The 15,227-nt window shown below is 36.4% G+C and overlaps 1 protein-coding gene across 3 annotated transcripts in view; it reads right to left on the bottom strand.

Moving 5' to 3' along the window:
• Positions 1 to 15,227, bottom strand: part of impdh1b (IMP (inosine 5'-monophosphate) dehydrogenase 1b) — a 34,777-nt gene that overhangs the window by 13,069 nt on the left and 6,481 nt on the right. For all 3 annotated transcript variants that reach the window (XM_059326289.1, XM_059326290.1, XM_059326291.1), the window contains one exon: positions 5,403 to 5,451. In XM_059326289.1, the coding sequence (XP_059182272.1) occupies positions 5,403 to 5,451 (49 nt within the window). The remainder of the gene's footprint in view (positions 1 to 5,402; positions 5,452 to 15,227) is intronic.

Here is a 15,227-nt window from a genome sequence, read left to right as displayed (position 1 = left end):
CCAGTGATAAGCAGACATTTTTTTTTAAGTTTTAAAGTGGAACAAACTAGCTGTAGATGTGAGGTCAGCTCCTTTAAATCAGGACTAAAAACATTATAGTTTACTGCAGCGTACTCTTAACTTTAACACGTATCTGCTCTACTCTACTGCCCTTACTTTTAACTACACAATGTTTCACTTGTGCTTTTTATTATTTTATCTCTTTTTATCCTGCTGTATCTTATTTTATCCTATTTATATTTTTATTTCTATTTCCCTGTTTTAATTGACTGTTTTTACTGTTTTCAATTATGTCTTGCTGTTTTTTTTTTTAAAATACTTTATTGCAAGGCTTCTTACTTTCACAAACATAATGAGTCATTTTGATTTCTTTACAATATTGTACCTTGCATTTTTTTTTCCCCCCCTTCTTTTCAAGGTATATATTCACAAAGTAAATAACAAAAACATAGGGTAAACAGGCAAACATATATACAAGGCATACTGGTATTCCCCAAATGAGGATCTCTAAGAAAAGAAATAAACAAACTAATGACACAAAACAAAAGAAAATACAAAAAAACAAAAAAAAGGGTAATAATATAATGAAAAAATAAGCGGTGGATGTCTTGCTGTTTTTAATGTGTATGTAAAGCACTTTGAATCACCTTGTGTTGAATTGTGCTATACAAATAAACTGGCCTTGCCTAAAAAATTGATGTTCATTAGAAGAGCCCCTTTAAAGGTAAAGTCATAAATGTAGCTTTTAACATGGCATACAAACATAAGGTGGATGCTCATTTTAACGTCTTCACAATGTGGAGTTTCTGTCTGTCATTTCCCACATTAACCACCAGGGGGCAGCCTAAACTTGGCAGATTGCAAATACTGTAAAACTGTGTCTTTAAATCTGTTTTCATTGCACTAAAAGGGACATGGAAGCCAGTGATAAGCAGACTATTTTTTTAAGAATTGATTTTTTAAAGAAAAAAAGTAAAAAATGTAGCTTTTAACATGGCATAAAGTGCTGATCTGAGGTAAGAGATGTCTGAGGGACAGAAACCTGACACTGTCTGGAAACATGGAAATGAGCCACACCACTACATCTCCAAAAGTCAACTTTTACATCGGACTGATTCCCACAGCAGCTTGCACCAGCTTTTTTTTTGTTATCTATGTGGAAATAAAGACATTCCTAGCACCTGGGAAACCAGCAAATGAGCTGCATGCTGTCCAAGCTCCCACTGCTTATCTGCAGCAGACCTAAACTACGGAGGCTTTTCTCAGAGGTTCACGGTCACGGCAGCAGAAATCACCTAACACCACCTCTCCATTTACAGAGCACAACTACACTAACCTGCTAAATTCATCTGAGAGTTAAGAAAACATGTTGAGAACATCACGAGCCTGAAGAATTTCCCACAACAGCTCCACGTGGACATGTGGCCCCTCAAAAACTAGAAAATACACTACTGGTCTAAAGTTTTTCAGAATTTAATTGAAAATTATGCAGTTTAATGTCTCAGTGTACTCTGAAATTAATGCACATTTGCAACATTTAAAATTCTTTATTGAGCATGATAGTGTTATGAAAGTAAAAAAAAGATTCAAAATCACATTTTATGTTGGACTAAAGCAGCTGTTCTCAACCTTGGGGTCGGGACCCCAATTGGGGTCGCGAGATGATTTCTGGGGGTCGCCAAATCATTTTGGAAGTCAGCTCTGTCTCCACTGTGTTAAAGTGTTCATGTGTTAATGTGTTTTTGGTTATTTTGTGTGTTTTTTCTGGTAATTTTGTGTCTTTTTTGGTAATTTTGTGTCTTTTTTGGTAATTTTGTGTCTTTTTTGATCATTTTGTTGTCAATTTGTGACTTTTTGGTAATTTTGTCCTTTTTTGGTCATTTTGTATCTTTTTTTGGTCATTTTGTGTCTTTTTTGATCATTTTGTGACTTTTTTGGTAATTTTGTGTCTTTTTCTAGTCATTTTGAGTCTTTTTTGATCATTTTGTTTCCTTTTTTTGGGAAATCTGAACTGTGCATGATTCTGTTCAGTGAGCGGGGGTCGTGGACAACATGCATGTTAAATTGTGGGTCGCGAATCAAAAAGGTTGAGAACTACTGGGCTAAAGGACAAAAAAAAAGATACAAAATGACCAAAAAAGACCAAAAATGACCAAAAAAAGAAACAAAATAACCCAAAAAACGAGAAACAATTACCAAAAAAAGACACAAAATGACCACAACATGACAAAAACAAGACACAAAATGACCAACAAAAGACATTAAGTGACCAAAAAGACTAAAACACATTAACACATGAACACTTTAACACAGTGGAGACAGAGCTGACTTCCAAAATGATTTGGCGACCCCCAGAAATCATCTCGCGACCCCAATTGGGGTCCCGACCCCAAGGTTGAGAACAGAACAGCTGGTGTATATTACAAAATTTCAGGCCCATCGACTGAGTTGCTGTAAACAAGTTGTGACTTCCAAATGTGGAAGCATTTGTGTTATTCAGGCTTGAATGGACTCACTATCCGGTGGAAAACTGGAGCGAGACAAAGAGCGTGTTGAGCCTCGCAGCCCTCCATGACAACATGGAGACAGATCTCTGTAACGCTGAAGGAAGCCGGGAGAGATTAGAGATATCAATTAAATTAAAATCTGCTGAGATGGACGCGGCAGACGAGAGGGATTTCATGTAAAGCCCTGAGATTAACTCTCCGTCATCTGCTGAGGGAGGAGGAGCAGCAGAGCAGACACTAATGTAAACACCGGGGCGAGGAGCCGCCAGCCGGTGACCACGGCGGCAGAAATAGACGAGAAGTGATGCAGACGCTTTTAAAATGTGCAAAAAAACAGGGCTATTTTTGTTGGAGCTGCCGTTATAAAAGGAGGCTGACGTCTGGAGTAGTGAGGTTTGTTTAACATGATGAATAAATAAAAAGTCTCCACTGTAATAAGGCTGGAGGTTCAGGAAGAGACTGGAGAATGGGCTGTCTGTTTTCACTGCCACTTTATGGAGTGGAAGTGGAAGAAATGATTGGCCTTTCATTCAAAATACGAGAAGAAAAGCATGTCTGTTGTCATATTGTATGATGATGTCACGCTTAGGGATGGGTACTTTTATTAGGTACCGACCGAATTCCGTCGGTACTACCGAGTACCGATTCATGTAAAATCAAACGGTACCATGTTTCGGTACCTAAACGGCGTTTCCTTTAAAATGATCATTGATTTCAACCTGTTTCCATTTAACGTCTTTGATTAACAAGCGTGCTGACGATCGCACTATTTTTTTATTTACCTCCTCGTCTGGTCCTGTCTGCTCACCGCGGCCACTAGCCACTAGCTGCTGCCCTCTTCCGCCCCGGCACAGAGACGAACAGCCGGCTCTAGGTCTTCTAGCCGCCAGCTGCTATCTCTCCAATGTCTCTACCCGGGCTTGGCCTTCGTCTGCCTCCAGATTGGACCTTCCTTACTCCGTTTGCTCTCTCCATTCTTCTGTAGACTAGTCATTAGTAGCTAGCAGCTAGCTGCTGCATCTCCGGTCCTCCGCTAATACTCCGCTCTTCAACTCAGGAATATTACCTGCAACTTTACTCCAAACTGCCTCGCTGAAATTAAATCCCTCAGACTCCTGCGTCATCCCCGATATGTGCACAGAGCAGCCCGACTCAACTTTGTTTATTCCAACCATGCCACGCCCACAATACTGTCTGACCGGCGCTGCGCCGCACAGCTACGACGTCATCACAACAAATCACACGTAAACTTGCAACTTTTTTTTTCTCCTCTGTGCAACCTGAGAGCTCCTCTGCATTCTTTGATAACACTGCAACCTTCATGTTACAAAATGCACGTTCACTCAACAATAAAGCACTGCTCATCCTGGATTTTATATTTGTTTGATATGTTTTTTATAAAGTTTATATTTTGATAAATAAATATGTTGAATTGAAAAAAATAGATTTTATTATTTAAACAAATTAATATTTATTACCACATAAACAAACGCAAAGGTTCCGAAAATTGGTACCGTTGAGTACCGGTACCGATTCCCAGGTACCGGGTATCGGTACCGTATCGGTTCAAATGTGAAAGGTACCCATCCCTAGTCACGCTAAAAAAAACAAGTTCATCATATTCATCATCCTTATATTGAATAAAGTGATTTACTGGATTTAATGAGTTTCTCTTTTCTTCTAATTAAAATCAACTTTCTTTAAGGAATATGCAGTTATATAAATGGAAGTTATGGTGTTGTTAGACCGCCCAGTTAAAACAGGTTTTACTACAGAGAAAATTTTGTTTTTGAAAGGCTAAACACCAACAAGTATGGATTGAAGCAGAATATTTAGTAACTTAAAAACATGTGAATTTTGGAAACGATTACATCTTTTTTCGTCCAACAAATTTCAACTTCTGGACTTTACAACACTGAAACTCACACTAGTCGAAACCAATCCTACAGCCACAACTTTACTCTTATTCTTCCAATACTATAGTACTAATCATATTAGTGCCGACCAATCTTTATTTACAATTGTAGAGAACTAGCTGGTTTAAATCAGTGAATAAACATACAAAATAATAAAAGAAGGGTGTGCTAAGGGCATAATTTTCATACAACTTTTTGACAGATCTGCTTGTTTAATAAACAGATTTGTCAAACTGAGTTCCCCCCAAACAATCATGCAAAAACAAATGACCAAAAAAAGACACAAAATGACCAGAAAATACACAAATTGACCAAAAAAAGAAACAAAATAAGCCAAAAAATGAAAAACAAATGACCAAAAAAAGACACAAAATGACCAGAAAATACACAAATTGACCAAAAAAAGAAACAAAATAAGCCAAAAAATGAAAAACAAATACCAAAAAAAGACACAAAATGACCAGAAAATACACAAAATGACCAAAAAAACCCCCAAAATAACCCAAAAAACGAAAAACAATTACCAAAAAAAAAGACATAAAATGACTAAAAAAAAGACACAAAATGACAAAAAAAAAGACACAAAATGACCAGAAAATACACAAAATGACCAAAAAAACCCAAAATAACCCAAAAAACGAAAAATTACCAAAAAAAGACATAAAATGACTAAAAAAAAGACACAAAATGACAAAAAAAAAGACACAAAATGACCAAAAAAAGACACAAAATGACTAAAGGGCACAATGTTCATACAACTTTTTGATTATCTGCTCATTTAATAAACAGATTTGTCAAGCTGAGTTCCCCCCAAACAATCATGCAAAAGCACCACTTGTTGAATTTTTCTTGCCTACAAAATACCGAGGAAAGTCTCTTCATAGAAATCACAGGTACTCGCCTAAAGCTCCTGAAGAAACACCGACCTTTGACCCCTTTTGTAGAAATAAACGTGACCCTGACACTCAGGAGTACTCACCACTTCGTCCGAGGTAAAGTCGATGAAGCCGGGCAATATCAGGAAGTCACTGAAAGACATAAACAAAATCTAAAGTAAGCGGCTAATGCAACTTATTAGAGCTGTGAGGTTAAAAAAAAAAAAAAAAAACATCCATTAAATGACCAGCAGCTAAACAGTTCCTCATGTTCTAACCAGCATGAATAACGCAATATTGTATTCTGTCACTACACTACTGGTCAAAAGTTTTAGGACACACCAACTTTTTCAGAATTTAATTGAAAATGCAGTTTAATGTCTCAGTGTACTCTGAAATTAATGCACATTTGCAACATTTACAATTCTTTATTGAGCATGATAGTGTTTTGAAAGTAAAAGAAAAGATTCAAAATCACATTTTATGTTGGACTAAAGGACTAAAAAAAAGACACAACATGACAAAAAAGACACAAAATGACCAAAAATGACCAAAAAAAGACACAAAATGACTAAAAAAGACACCAAAAGACACAAAATGACCAAAAAAAAAGACACAAAAAGACACAAAATGACAAAAGACACCAAAAGACACAAAATGACCAAAAAAAAGACACAAAATGACCAAAAAAAGACACAAAAAGACACAAAATGACTAAAAAAAAAGACACAAAATGACAAAAAAAAGACACAAAATGACTAAAAAAGACACAAAATGACTAAAAAAGACACAAAATGACCAAAAAAAAGACACAAAAAGACACCAAAAGACACAAAATGACTAAAAAAAGACACAAAATGACAAAAAAAAGACACAAAATGACTAAAAAAAAAGACACAAAATGACCAAAAAAAAAGACACAAAATGACCAAAAAAAGACACAAAATGACTTACAAAGACATGAAAAGAATTAAAAAATGGACAAAATAGCCCAAGACTCCATAGAGTTAAGTTGTTAACCCATTTCTTGTTCCCTGAAAAAGGCCTACTTGTATAATTCTGAAATGTACATTATTTTTCAGTTTTGGTTAAGCTTACCTTTTTTTATTTACCTCTGGCAGTTCACCACTTACCTTTGGACCCTTTCAAGCTGTTCATTTGACTTGAACTGCTTGATTTTCAATAAAAAACTGGAAAAATTGGGGTGTTCTTAAACTTTTGACCGGTAGTGTATATTCTGCAAAATATCTCCAAGCAAAACAAAGAACTGAAACAGTTTTCCTACATTATGAGTAGCTCAGCGGGCGTTCAAACCAGACTAATATTGAACACTTATGTGTTTTAAAAAGGTAAATCGGGTAAATACAGATTAAACATAAACAGATTTAGAATGTCAAATAACTAGAATGAACCTTTGAATTGGATATTTGCTCGACATTTAACTTCTTTCTGCTAATTTCTTTCAATGCCACAGTTTAGAGTGTGTAACCTTTTGTCTCCTCATGGTTCCCAGAATATTGCTGAATAATAATAATAATAAAAGTGTCTGAGTGCAGCTGGGTGCATCCTGTACTTGGTATAAAATGCTACAGTTGATCTCACTCAGCTCTTGGAATGTGTAAAAACAATGATAGGGAGAATGAGATGAGTGGGAGTGAGAGAGAGCTAGAAGAGCTAGACACAGGAATGGTGTGTTTGTTTTCCAACCAGAGTCTGCATGTTATTTTGTGGTTTTTGCAGATGGGTGTAAAAAAAAAAATGGGCAGACGGAAAAAGACGGAGGAAGAAGGGAAGCTTTGTGTGCCTTAGTGTGGATGTTGGAGGGGAAAATACAGAGTGAAAACAGATAGAACAGGGGTGTCAAACTAAAATACACAATGGGCCAAAATGTAAAACTTGAATAAAATCGCGGGCCAACATTGAACAAATAAACCTTTTAATATATACCAAATAGGGGTGGGCAATATGGCCCTAAAATAATATCACGATATTTCAGGCTATTTTTGCGATAACGATATTCTTGACTATATTACAAAATACTTAAAAAGATATAGAAAATATGTTTTTTTTAAGTCTGTATGAATAAATAAAAGTCTCAAATGTAGTGTGAAGTGCAAATCTCAACAGTTGCCAAATTTAAAAAAAATGTATGAGAAAATAATAAAAAATAACCATTTAGGGGTACCGGGGGCATATTTTAATGACATTTTGTAAAGGAGAATAAAGGTTCTTGTAGGTTTTATTTAAGGCATCTTATTTTGACAGTCTTCTTGTAAGTTCTGTGGTGGATTCTGTTAACACACCGTGCTCTTATTTTGAAAGCTGAATGTGTTTAGCGACAGGGAGCTTTTTGTGATCAAAACAACTTTAACCACTACATCAAGAAGTAAGAACGTTGCCAATATCATGATATGCATTTTTTTTAACCATAAAAAAAAATATACCGATATTATTGTAAACGATACGATATGGCACACCCCTAACCGGCGGGTCAGCTTTTATAGTACAATAATAAGATAATAATTTGGTATTGCCTCGCGGGCCAAAGTAAAATTACACTGCGGGCCAAATTTGGCCCACGGGCCAGAGTTTGACACCCCTGTCTTAACCCATTGAAGCCTGGAAAGCGGATACGTCGTTTTGTAGTATTTGTATAAGCTCTCAAATACTTTTTGAATTTCATTTCTATCTGCTACAGAGGCTGAAAAATCTATTATTTAGTAGAAGCGTTGACACTTCTGTTGAATTTCCAGAAAAACTTCAGGTTTTAGGGGCTGATTTTAAAATCGCCCAGAGGTTTTACAGGCATTTTAGGTCTCAATGGGTTAAGGCAAAACTCAGACAAAAGATTTACAAAATTAACTGATAACTCACATTAAATCTAATTTGCCAGAGTTTGACACCCCTGAGATAGATGGTGATCAGGACAGATGAAGTCTAAATGAGAATGGGACACATCTGATTCCTCAAGTGTGGGTGGAAGAAAAAGGACGGTTTAAAATAGTCGCACAAGATGGGACACTGCAAGGGAGGAGCCCTGTTTGTTTGTTTCCACTCATTTTTAGAGGCTGAACTTCAGCGTGGGCAACGAGCAGGAAGTCCAGCACGCCACACATCTGCTCACATTTAGCAGCGACCACAAACCTCAGCAGCGACACACCTACTGACTCAGGGTCAGAGCTGCACCAAAGCCTCATGGTGTCGGATTTGAATTTGCAAGCAAACACTGGCTTGGTGATGCCTTATTATGGTTTCCATTTGTTAAATGTAGACAAATTAGTCTAGACGGATTTCACAATAAAGGCCTTCTATAAGAAGTGAGGAGCATTTATGGGTACAAGTCGGGAACCCGCCTACCTTACATATCTCAAGGGTGCTGAGTCCAAAAAAAATGGTTCCCAAGCGAAATTTTGAGTTTTTGACCTTCTAATTTGCATATCAAAATGGCGGCCGTTGGTCGTTGGACCATTTCCCCTTAGTTTTTTTGTAAGTAGGCAATCAAAGATGTGGAAATTAAGTTTCTGGATCTATAGTCTAGGGTCAGAGCAAGGATATAGTGGAGGCTCAGTGTCTTTTTTATGTATGTGTATATATATATATATATATATATATATATATATATATGCAAAATACCAACTGGAACATTTAAAAGTGATATTGATTGAATATTTATGTCGGCCTTAAAAAAAATGACACAAATTATGCTTAATTTCACCTTAAAAGTTGGTATTTTGCATATATATATATATATATATATATACACACACACACACACACATACATACATACATACATACATAAAAAAAAGACACTGAGCCTCCACTATATCCTTGCTCTGACCCTAGACTATAGATCCAGAAACTTAATTTCCTCATCTTTGATTGCCTACTTACAAAAAAACTAAGGGGAAATGGTCCAATGACCAATGGCCGCCATTTTGATATGCAAATGAGAAGGTCAAAAACCTCAAAATTTCACTTGGGAACCATTTTTTTTTGGGATTCAGCACCCTTGAAATAAGTAAAGTAGGCCAGTTCCCGACTTGTACCCATAAATGCTCCTCACTTTCACTTTTTGGACAATTCTGTCTAGACTAAATGTGTGATGCAAAGCAAGAGTGTTGTAAAGTAGATGTCATAACTGACTGATCTGCCTCTGTTTGTTCACATGCCAGTCCTGTCCTGGGTATAAAAGAGCTTCACCCCACCCAGAAAACATCAAAAGCAGCCGAGGGCTAGCTTTGTAGATGTAGCAGCATGTTTGACAGAATGAATCTCAATGAGCAGCATCTGTGTGTCTGACTGGTTCATGTGAATTTCTGGCCTCGAACAGAAAGCATTTTTGGCAAAACCATAATACCTATCATTGATCCGACTTTACTTTGAGCATCCTGAGTTCTTCCTGAACGTCTACATATGTTTTTTTTTTAAGAAAAATGAAAAAATAGCTTCGTTAGAGCGATCTAAAAAACGTATAAATTTCCCTTTTTTTTTTAAATCTTCCTTCGTTTTTAATATGGGAGCCAATGAGGCTGTTGGTGCGTGTTGGTGGCGCATCTGTGCGTCCTACGCCCAAACTATAACTCTGACAGCTTTACCAGAGGATTGTGAGGGAGAAGACAAATTTTCCTACGTTTCTATGTATAAATTATTTCTGTAGAGTGGAATTTGCGGCCTGGAGCGCAGTTTTCAAATTTATTTTTAGACAATGTTTTCTCTCCCTCTACACTCTGAGCGATGATGTCACACACTGTGACACGAACATTCCGTGCAATACACACTGTCAAGTGCAGTCTTATGCCAACCCTACGCCAGAGGTTATAAACTGTGGTTAACGAGCTATTCTGATTTATTAGGAGTTGGTTTTGAGGTTGCCAAGTAACATTCCCATCAGGCTTTGAAGGCGGAGGCATTTTTATAGATGGGTGATATCCGATACGAGCCACAAGCCCAAACTATAACGTAGATGCTTCACTAAACTTTGGGTGAGCTGCCGTAGAGAGAAGTGAGCAGCATGTGTCACCTGAACAGGTAGTGCTATAATGAGGTATTGTTGTGCGTAATGTCTTTCTTCCTTTAACCCATTGAAGCCTGGAAAGCTGATACGTCATTTTGTAGTATTTGTATAAGCTCTCAAATACTTACTGAATTTAATTTCTATCTGCTCCAGAGGCTGAAAAATCTATTATTTAGTAGAAGCGTTGACACATCTGTTGAATTTCCAAAAAAACTTCAGGTTTTAGGGGGTTATTTTAAAATCGGCCAGAGGTTTTACAGGCGTTTCAGGCCTCAATGGGTTAGTGGAGTAGTTGTTTCATATTTCGAGCAAGACGTGTTAAGATGGCCAAGTTTAGCTAAATGGATTCTGAAAAAAATTGTTTTAACATCTTAGTTATTGAAGGTAAAAAGACGGTATCAGACCTGAAACCATACTCAACTGGTCTAAAGCTATTGCTGTGGTCCAAGGGTTACTTTGAATTTAATTAACATTTCATATGATTCTCTTTTTATCCTGGAATCTGTGTATATTACCAGTCTCTCTATATTTCTGTTTGGGCTAAATTCATGTCTGTTTTCGCCGTGTGGCTTTGTACTGGTGTATCGTTGTTTTCATTTTTGATGTTGTGGTTATCCTTTGTATGTTATTTGTGTGTACATTATGTCTAATTTGTAAATATGTTTCTGAGTCTTTGTTGTCTAGAATTGTGTTTTAGTGTTTTGTTTTCATATTGTGGCTCCTAATAAGTAATCCACTGTTCTTTTCTTTGTTTATTCGTTAATAAAAAAATAAAATAAATAAAAAAGTAAAAAGACGGTATCTGCAGATACTTAATGTTGCCGCATCAGTGGTAAAAGTGGTATCATGTCGTCCATAATCTAGACATGCTGAAGTTCAAACAGAGCATCAGAATGGGAAAGAAAGGTGATTTAAGTGACTTTGAACGTGGCGCAGTTGTTGGTCTGAGTATTTCACGAACTCTGGGATTTTAACGAAAAACCATCTCTAGGGTTTACAGAGAAGGTCAGGAAAAGAAAATAAATATCCAGTGAACCAAAATGTCTTGTAGATGCCAGAGGTCAGAGGAGAATGGCCAGACTGGTTGGAGATGACAGAAAGTTACAACCAAAGTATCCAGAAACCATCTCACAACGCACAACATCTTAAAGCAGATGAGCTGCAGAAGTCCACACTGACATTTTATTAGGTGAAACCTTCTCGCTTATGAAGTGGCCGGTGAGTGTATAGTCCAGGGATGGGCAACTGGAGGCCCGGGGGCCACATATGGCCCGCAGCCTCACTTGAAGTGGCCCTCAGTACAACTATCTTAAAAGTGCAGTGTGAAAATGCACAAAATTACTTCTTGCAATTAATCTTGGTCTGCTGTTCTTGCACTGTGTCCTTGCACAATTGTGGCCCCCTCCAAAAAAAGTTGTTTTTTTTTGGTTCAAACCTTTTGTATTTCTATTTATACTGTTATATATGCATTTGAGCATGAAATAAGTTAAGTTACTGCACTATAAACATATTTAAAATTGCAGTTTCATCATATCTGGTTAAGTGCACGCTCCTATATGTGGCCATGTGGTGGTGTTGATGAAAAATTGTGGCCCCCTGCAGCATTTAAGTTGCCCATCCCTGGTATAGTCTGTAGCTTAATTATATGATATAGTTGAAGTAGTCTTGACTTGTTTAAATGGCAATGGTCCAGTACCTAACCAACACCCTGAGGCTTGCGTGAGAAAAAGGCCCTTGATTACAGTGTTACTTTATAAATGTTTCTATATGTATAAACCAGTAGTTCTCAACCTTTTTGAGTCGCGACCCCCAATTTAAACATGCATGTTGTCCGTGACCCCCGCTCACTGAACAGAATCTCACAGATCACCCAAAAAAGAAACAAAATGACCAAAAAAAGAAACAAAATGACCAAAAAAAGACACAAAATGAGCAAAAAAAGACACAAAATGACCAAAAAAAAGGAAACAAAATGAGCAAAAAAAGACACAAAATGACCAAAAAAAGGAAATAAAATGATCAAAAAAAGACACAAAATGACAAAAAACAGACATGAAATGACCAAAAAGACTAAAACACATTAACACATGAACACTTTAACACAGTGGAGACAGAGCTGACTTCCAAAATGATTTGGCGACCCCCAGAAATCATCTCGCGACCCCAAGGTTGAGAATAGCTGGTATAAAGTACAGCTCATCATAATGTGAAGCTAACAGCTGAGAACTCTCGGCATTCACCCATCTCAGTCTATAATCACTGGCAAACCTGCACTTTCTAAGACGTTTCATAATTGTTGACAGAAAAATGGGTCTCAGAAGTCGCTCCGATTAGAAGAATGTGGTTACGGTCACGCCCAGGACGTGATTTCTGCACCTATTGAAGGTCACAATACTGCAGGAAGCTGTGCTGTTTCTATCTGCCCGTATCTCAAATTCTCTGGGTGGTTTACTTCCTTTTCCTCCAACTAATAAACAAACATAAAAACGAAACTAAAGACTAATTAGCAATATCCTTTACTCTATTATTAGATCCTGTAGCTGTGATGGGAATGTTAGGAGTGCAGGGAAAGTGATGAGAAATAATAGATCTGCTTCAAAGAAATCTGTTGAAACGCTTCCTCTACTTCTATATTAATCATTTGGACTATAAAATAACAGGAAATAGTCTTCAAATGTGAGGTTTTGACAGTCCCAAAAAAACCCAAATATATTCAGTTTAATATGATATACACTACCGGTCAAAAGTTTTAGAACACCCCAATTTTTCCAGTTTTTTATTGAAATTCAAGCAGTTCAAGTCAAATGAACAGCTTGAAAGGGTACAAAGGTAAGTGGTGGACTGCCAGAGGTAAATAAAAAAAGGTAAGCTTAACCAAAACTGGAAAATAATGTACATTTCAGAATTATACAAGAATACAAGAAATGGGTTAACAACTTAACTCTATGGAGTCTTGGGCTATTTTGTCCATTTTTGAATTCTTTTCATGTCTTTGTAAGTCATTTTGTGTCTTTTTTTGGTCATTTTGTGTCTTTTTTTAGTCATTTTGTGTCTTTTGGTGTCTTTTTATGGTCATTTTGTGTCTTTTTTTAGACATTTTGTGTCTTTTGGTGTCTTTTTTGGTAATTTTGTGTCTTTTTTTTGTCATTTTGTGTCTTTTTTTTGGTCATTTTGTGTCTTTTTTTGGTCATTTTGTGTCTTTTTTTAGTCCTTTAGTCCAACATAAAATGTGATTTTGAATCTTTTTTTTACTTTCAAAACACTATCATGCTCAATAAAGAATTTTAAATGTTGCAAATGTGCATTAAATTCAGAGTACACTGAGACATTAAACTGCATCATTTTCAATTAAATTCTGGAAAAGTTGGTGTGTTCTAAAAACTTTTGACCAGTAGTGTAAATCAGAGAAATATTCAGATTTGAGAGGCATTTTCTATTATTTTTGCATTATTTTGCTAATTTATGAGTTTACTAATCATTGCAGCTGTGGACGTGAGTAATAAATGGGTGAGACGGAGGACTAGTGGCTTAAAAAGAACCATGCAGACCCTTTTTATCCTAAATCCAACCCTGATTCCTCCTGCAGTCCACATGATGTCAATTCAAGCCGTCATGTGCAAACCTTCCTTTGGTCGTGCTGCACTTCATTACAGTACGGAGGGTTGTTCAATCACACGCGGACACACTCAAACACCATTACGTTTTCTATTTGATTAGCTTTTGTGAAACAGAAAGAGCGTGATTAGAGCAAAGAATTGGTGGAATTTCAGCTGATAAACCCTTCCAGCTAACTTTAATTACTCACATCTAAAAGCAGTTTTGTTGTGCAGACGATAATGCAGTACAGGGAACTATCTACCGTATATATCATTAACTAATGGTCTTTCAGGAAACGCTGACAGGGCATCTTAAGCATTGATTGTAGTGGTTGTTAGGACCTGAGGTAAACATTTTCTAGAGTTGAAGCACTGTGATGGATTTAGAACATTTTCAGAGGAGAAATGGCTGCTCAGTGTCAAACAACCACTACAACAGTAGTTCTCAACCTTTTTGAGTCGCGACCCCCAATTTAACATCCATGTTGTCCGCGACCCCCGCTCACTGAACAGATTCTTACATGCACAGTTCAAATCACCCAAAAAAGAAACAAAATGACCAAAAAAAGGACACAAATTGACCAGAAAAAAACACAAAATGACCCCAAAAAGAAACAGAATTATCCAAAAAGACACAAAATGACAAAAAAAGGAAACAAAATGACCAAAAAAGACACAAATTGACCACAAAATGATCAAAAAAAAAGACACAATGACAAAAAAAGGAAACAAAATGACCAAAAAAGATTGACCAAAAAAAGACACAAAATGACCCCAAAAAGAAACAGAATTATCCTAAAAGACACAAAATGACAAAAAAAGGAAACAAAATGGCCAAAAAAGACACAAATTGACCACAAAATGACAAAAAAAAGACACAAAATGACAAAAAAAGACACAAAATTACCCCAAAAAGAAACAAAATTACCAAAAAAGACACAAAATGACAAAAAAAGGAAACAAAATGACAAAAAAAAGACACAAATTGACCACAAAATGATCAAAAAAAGACACAAATTGACAAAAAAAAGACACAAAATGACCAAAAAAAGACACAAAATAAGTAAAAAAAAAAACACAAAATGACCAAAAATATGACCCCAAGGTTGAGAACAGCTGCACTACAGGGTTACACAATGCTTTGATTCTTGTTATTTTATGATTAAGGAAATATGAAAGGGTGATTACAAGAAAGAAAATCATTTAAACAACAATGCATGATGAGTTCAAATACAAAGCATGTCTCGTTTATCACCAGAATGCTTGCACAGAGCTGAGTGAGGTAAAGTCAGAGAAATTAGTACGCAATTAGTAGTT

This window comes from Centropristis striata, chromosome 22 (assembly GCF_030273125.1).
Source record: "Centropristis striata isolate RG_2023a ecotype Rhode Island chromosome 22, C.striata_1.0, whole genome shotgun sequence".
Taxonomy (NCBI): domain Eukaryota; kingdom Metazoa; phylum Chordata; class Actinopteri; order Perciformes; family Serranidae; genus Centropristis; species Centropristis striata.
The sequence above is the reverse complement of the archived record's forward strand: the minus strand, read 5'-3'. Positions and strand labels throughout refer to the sequence as shown.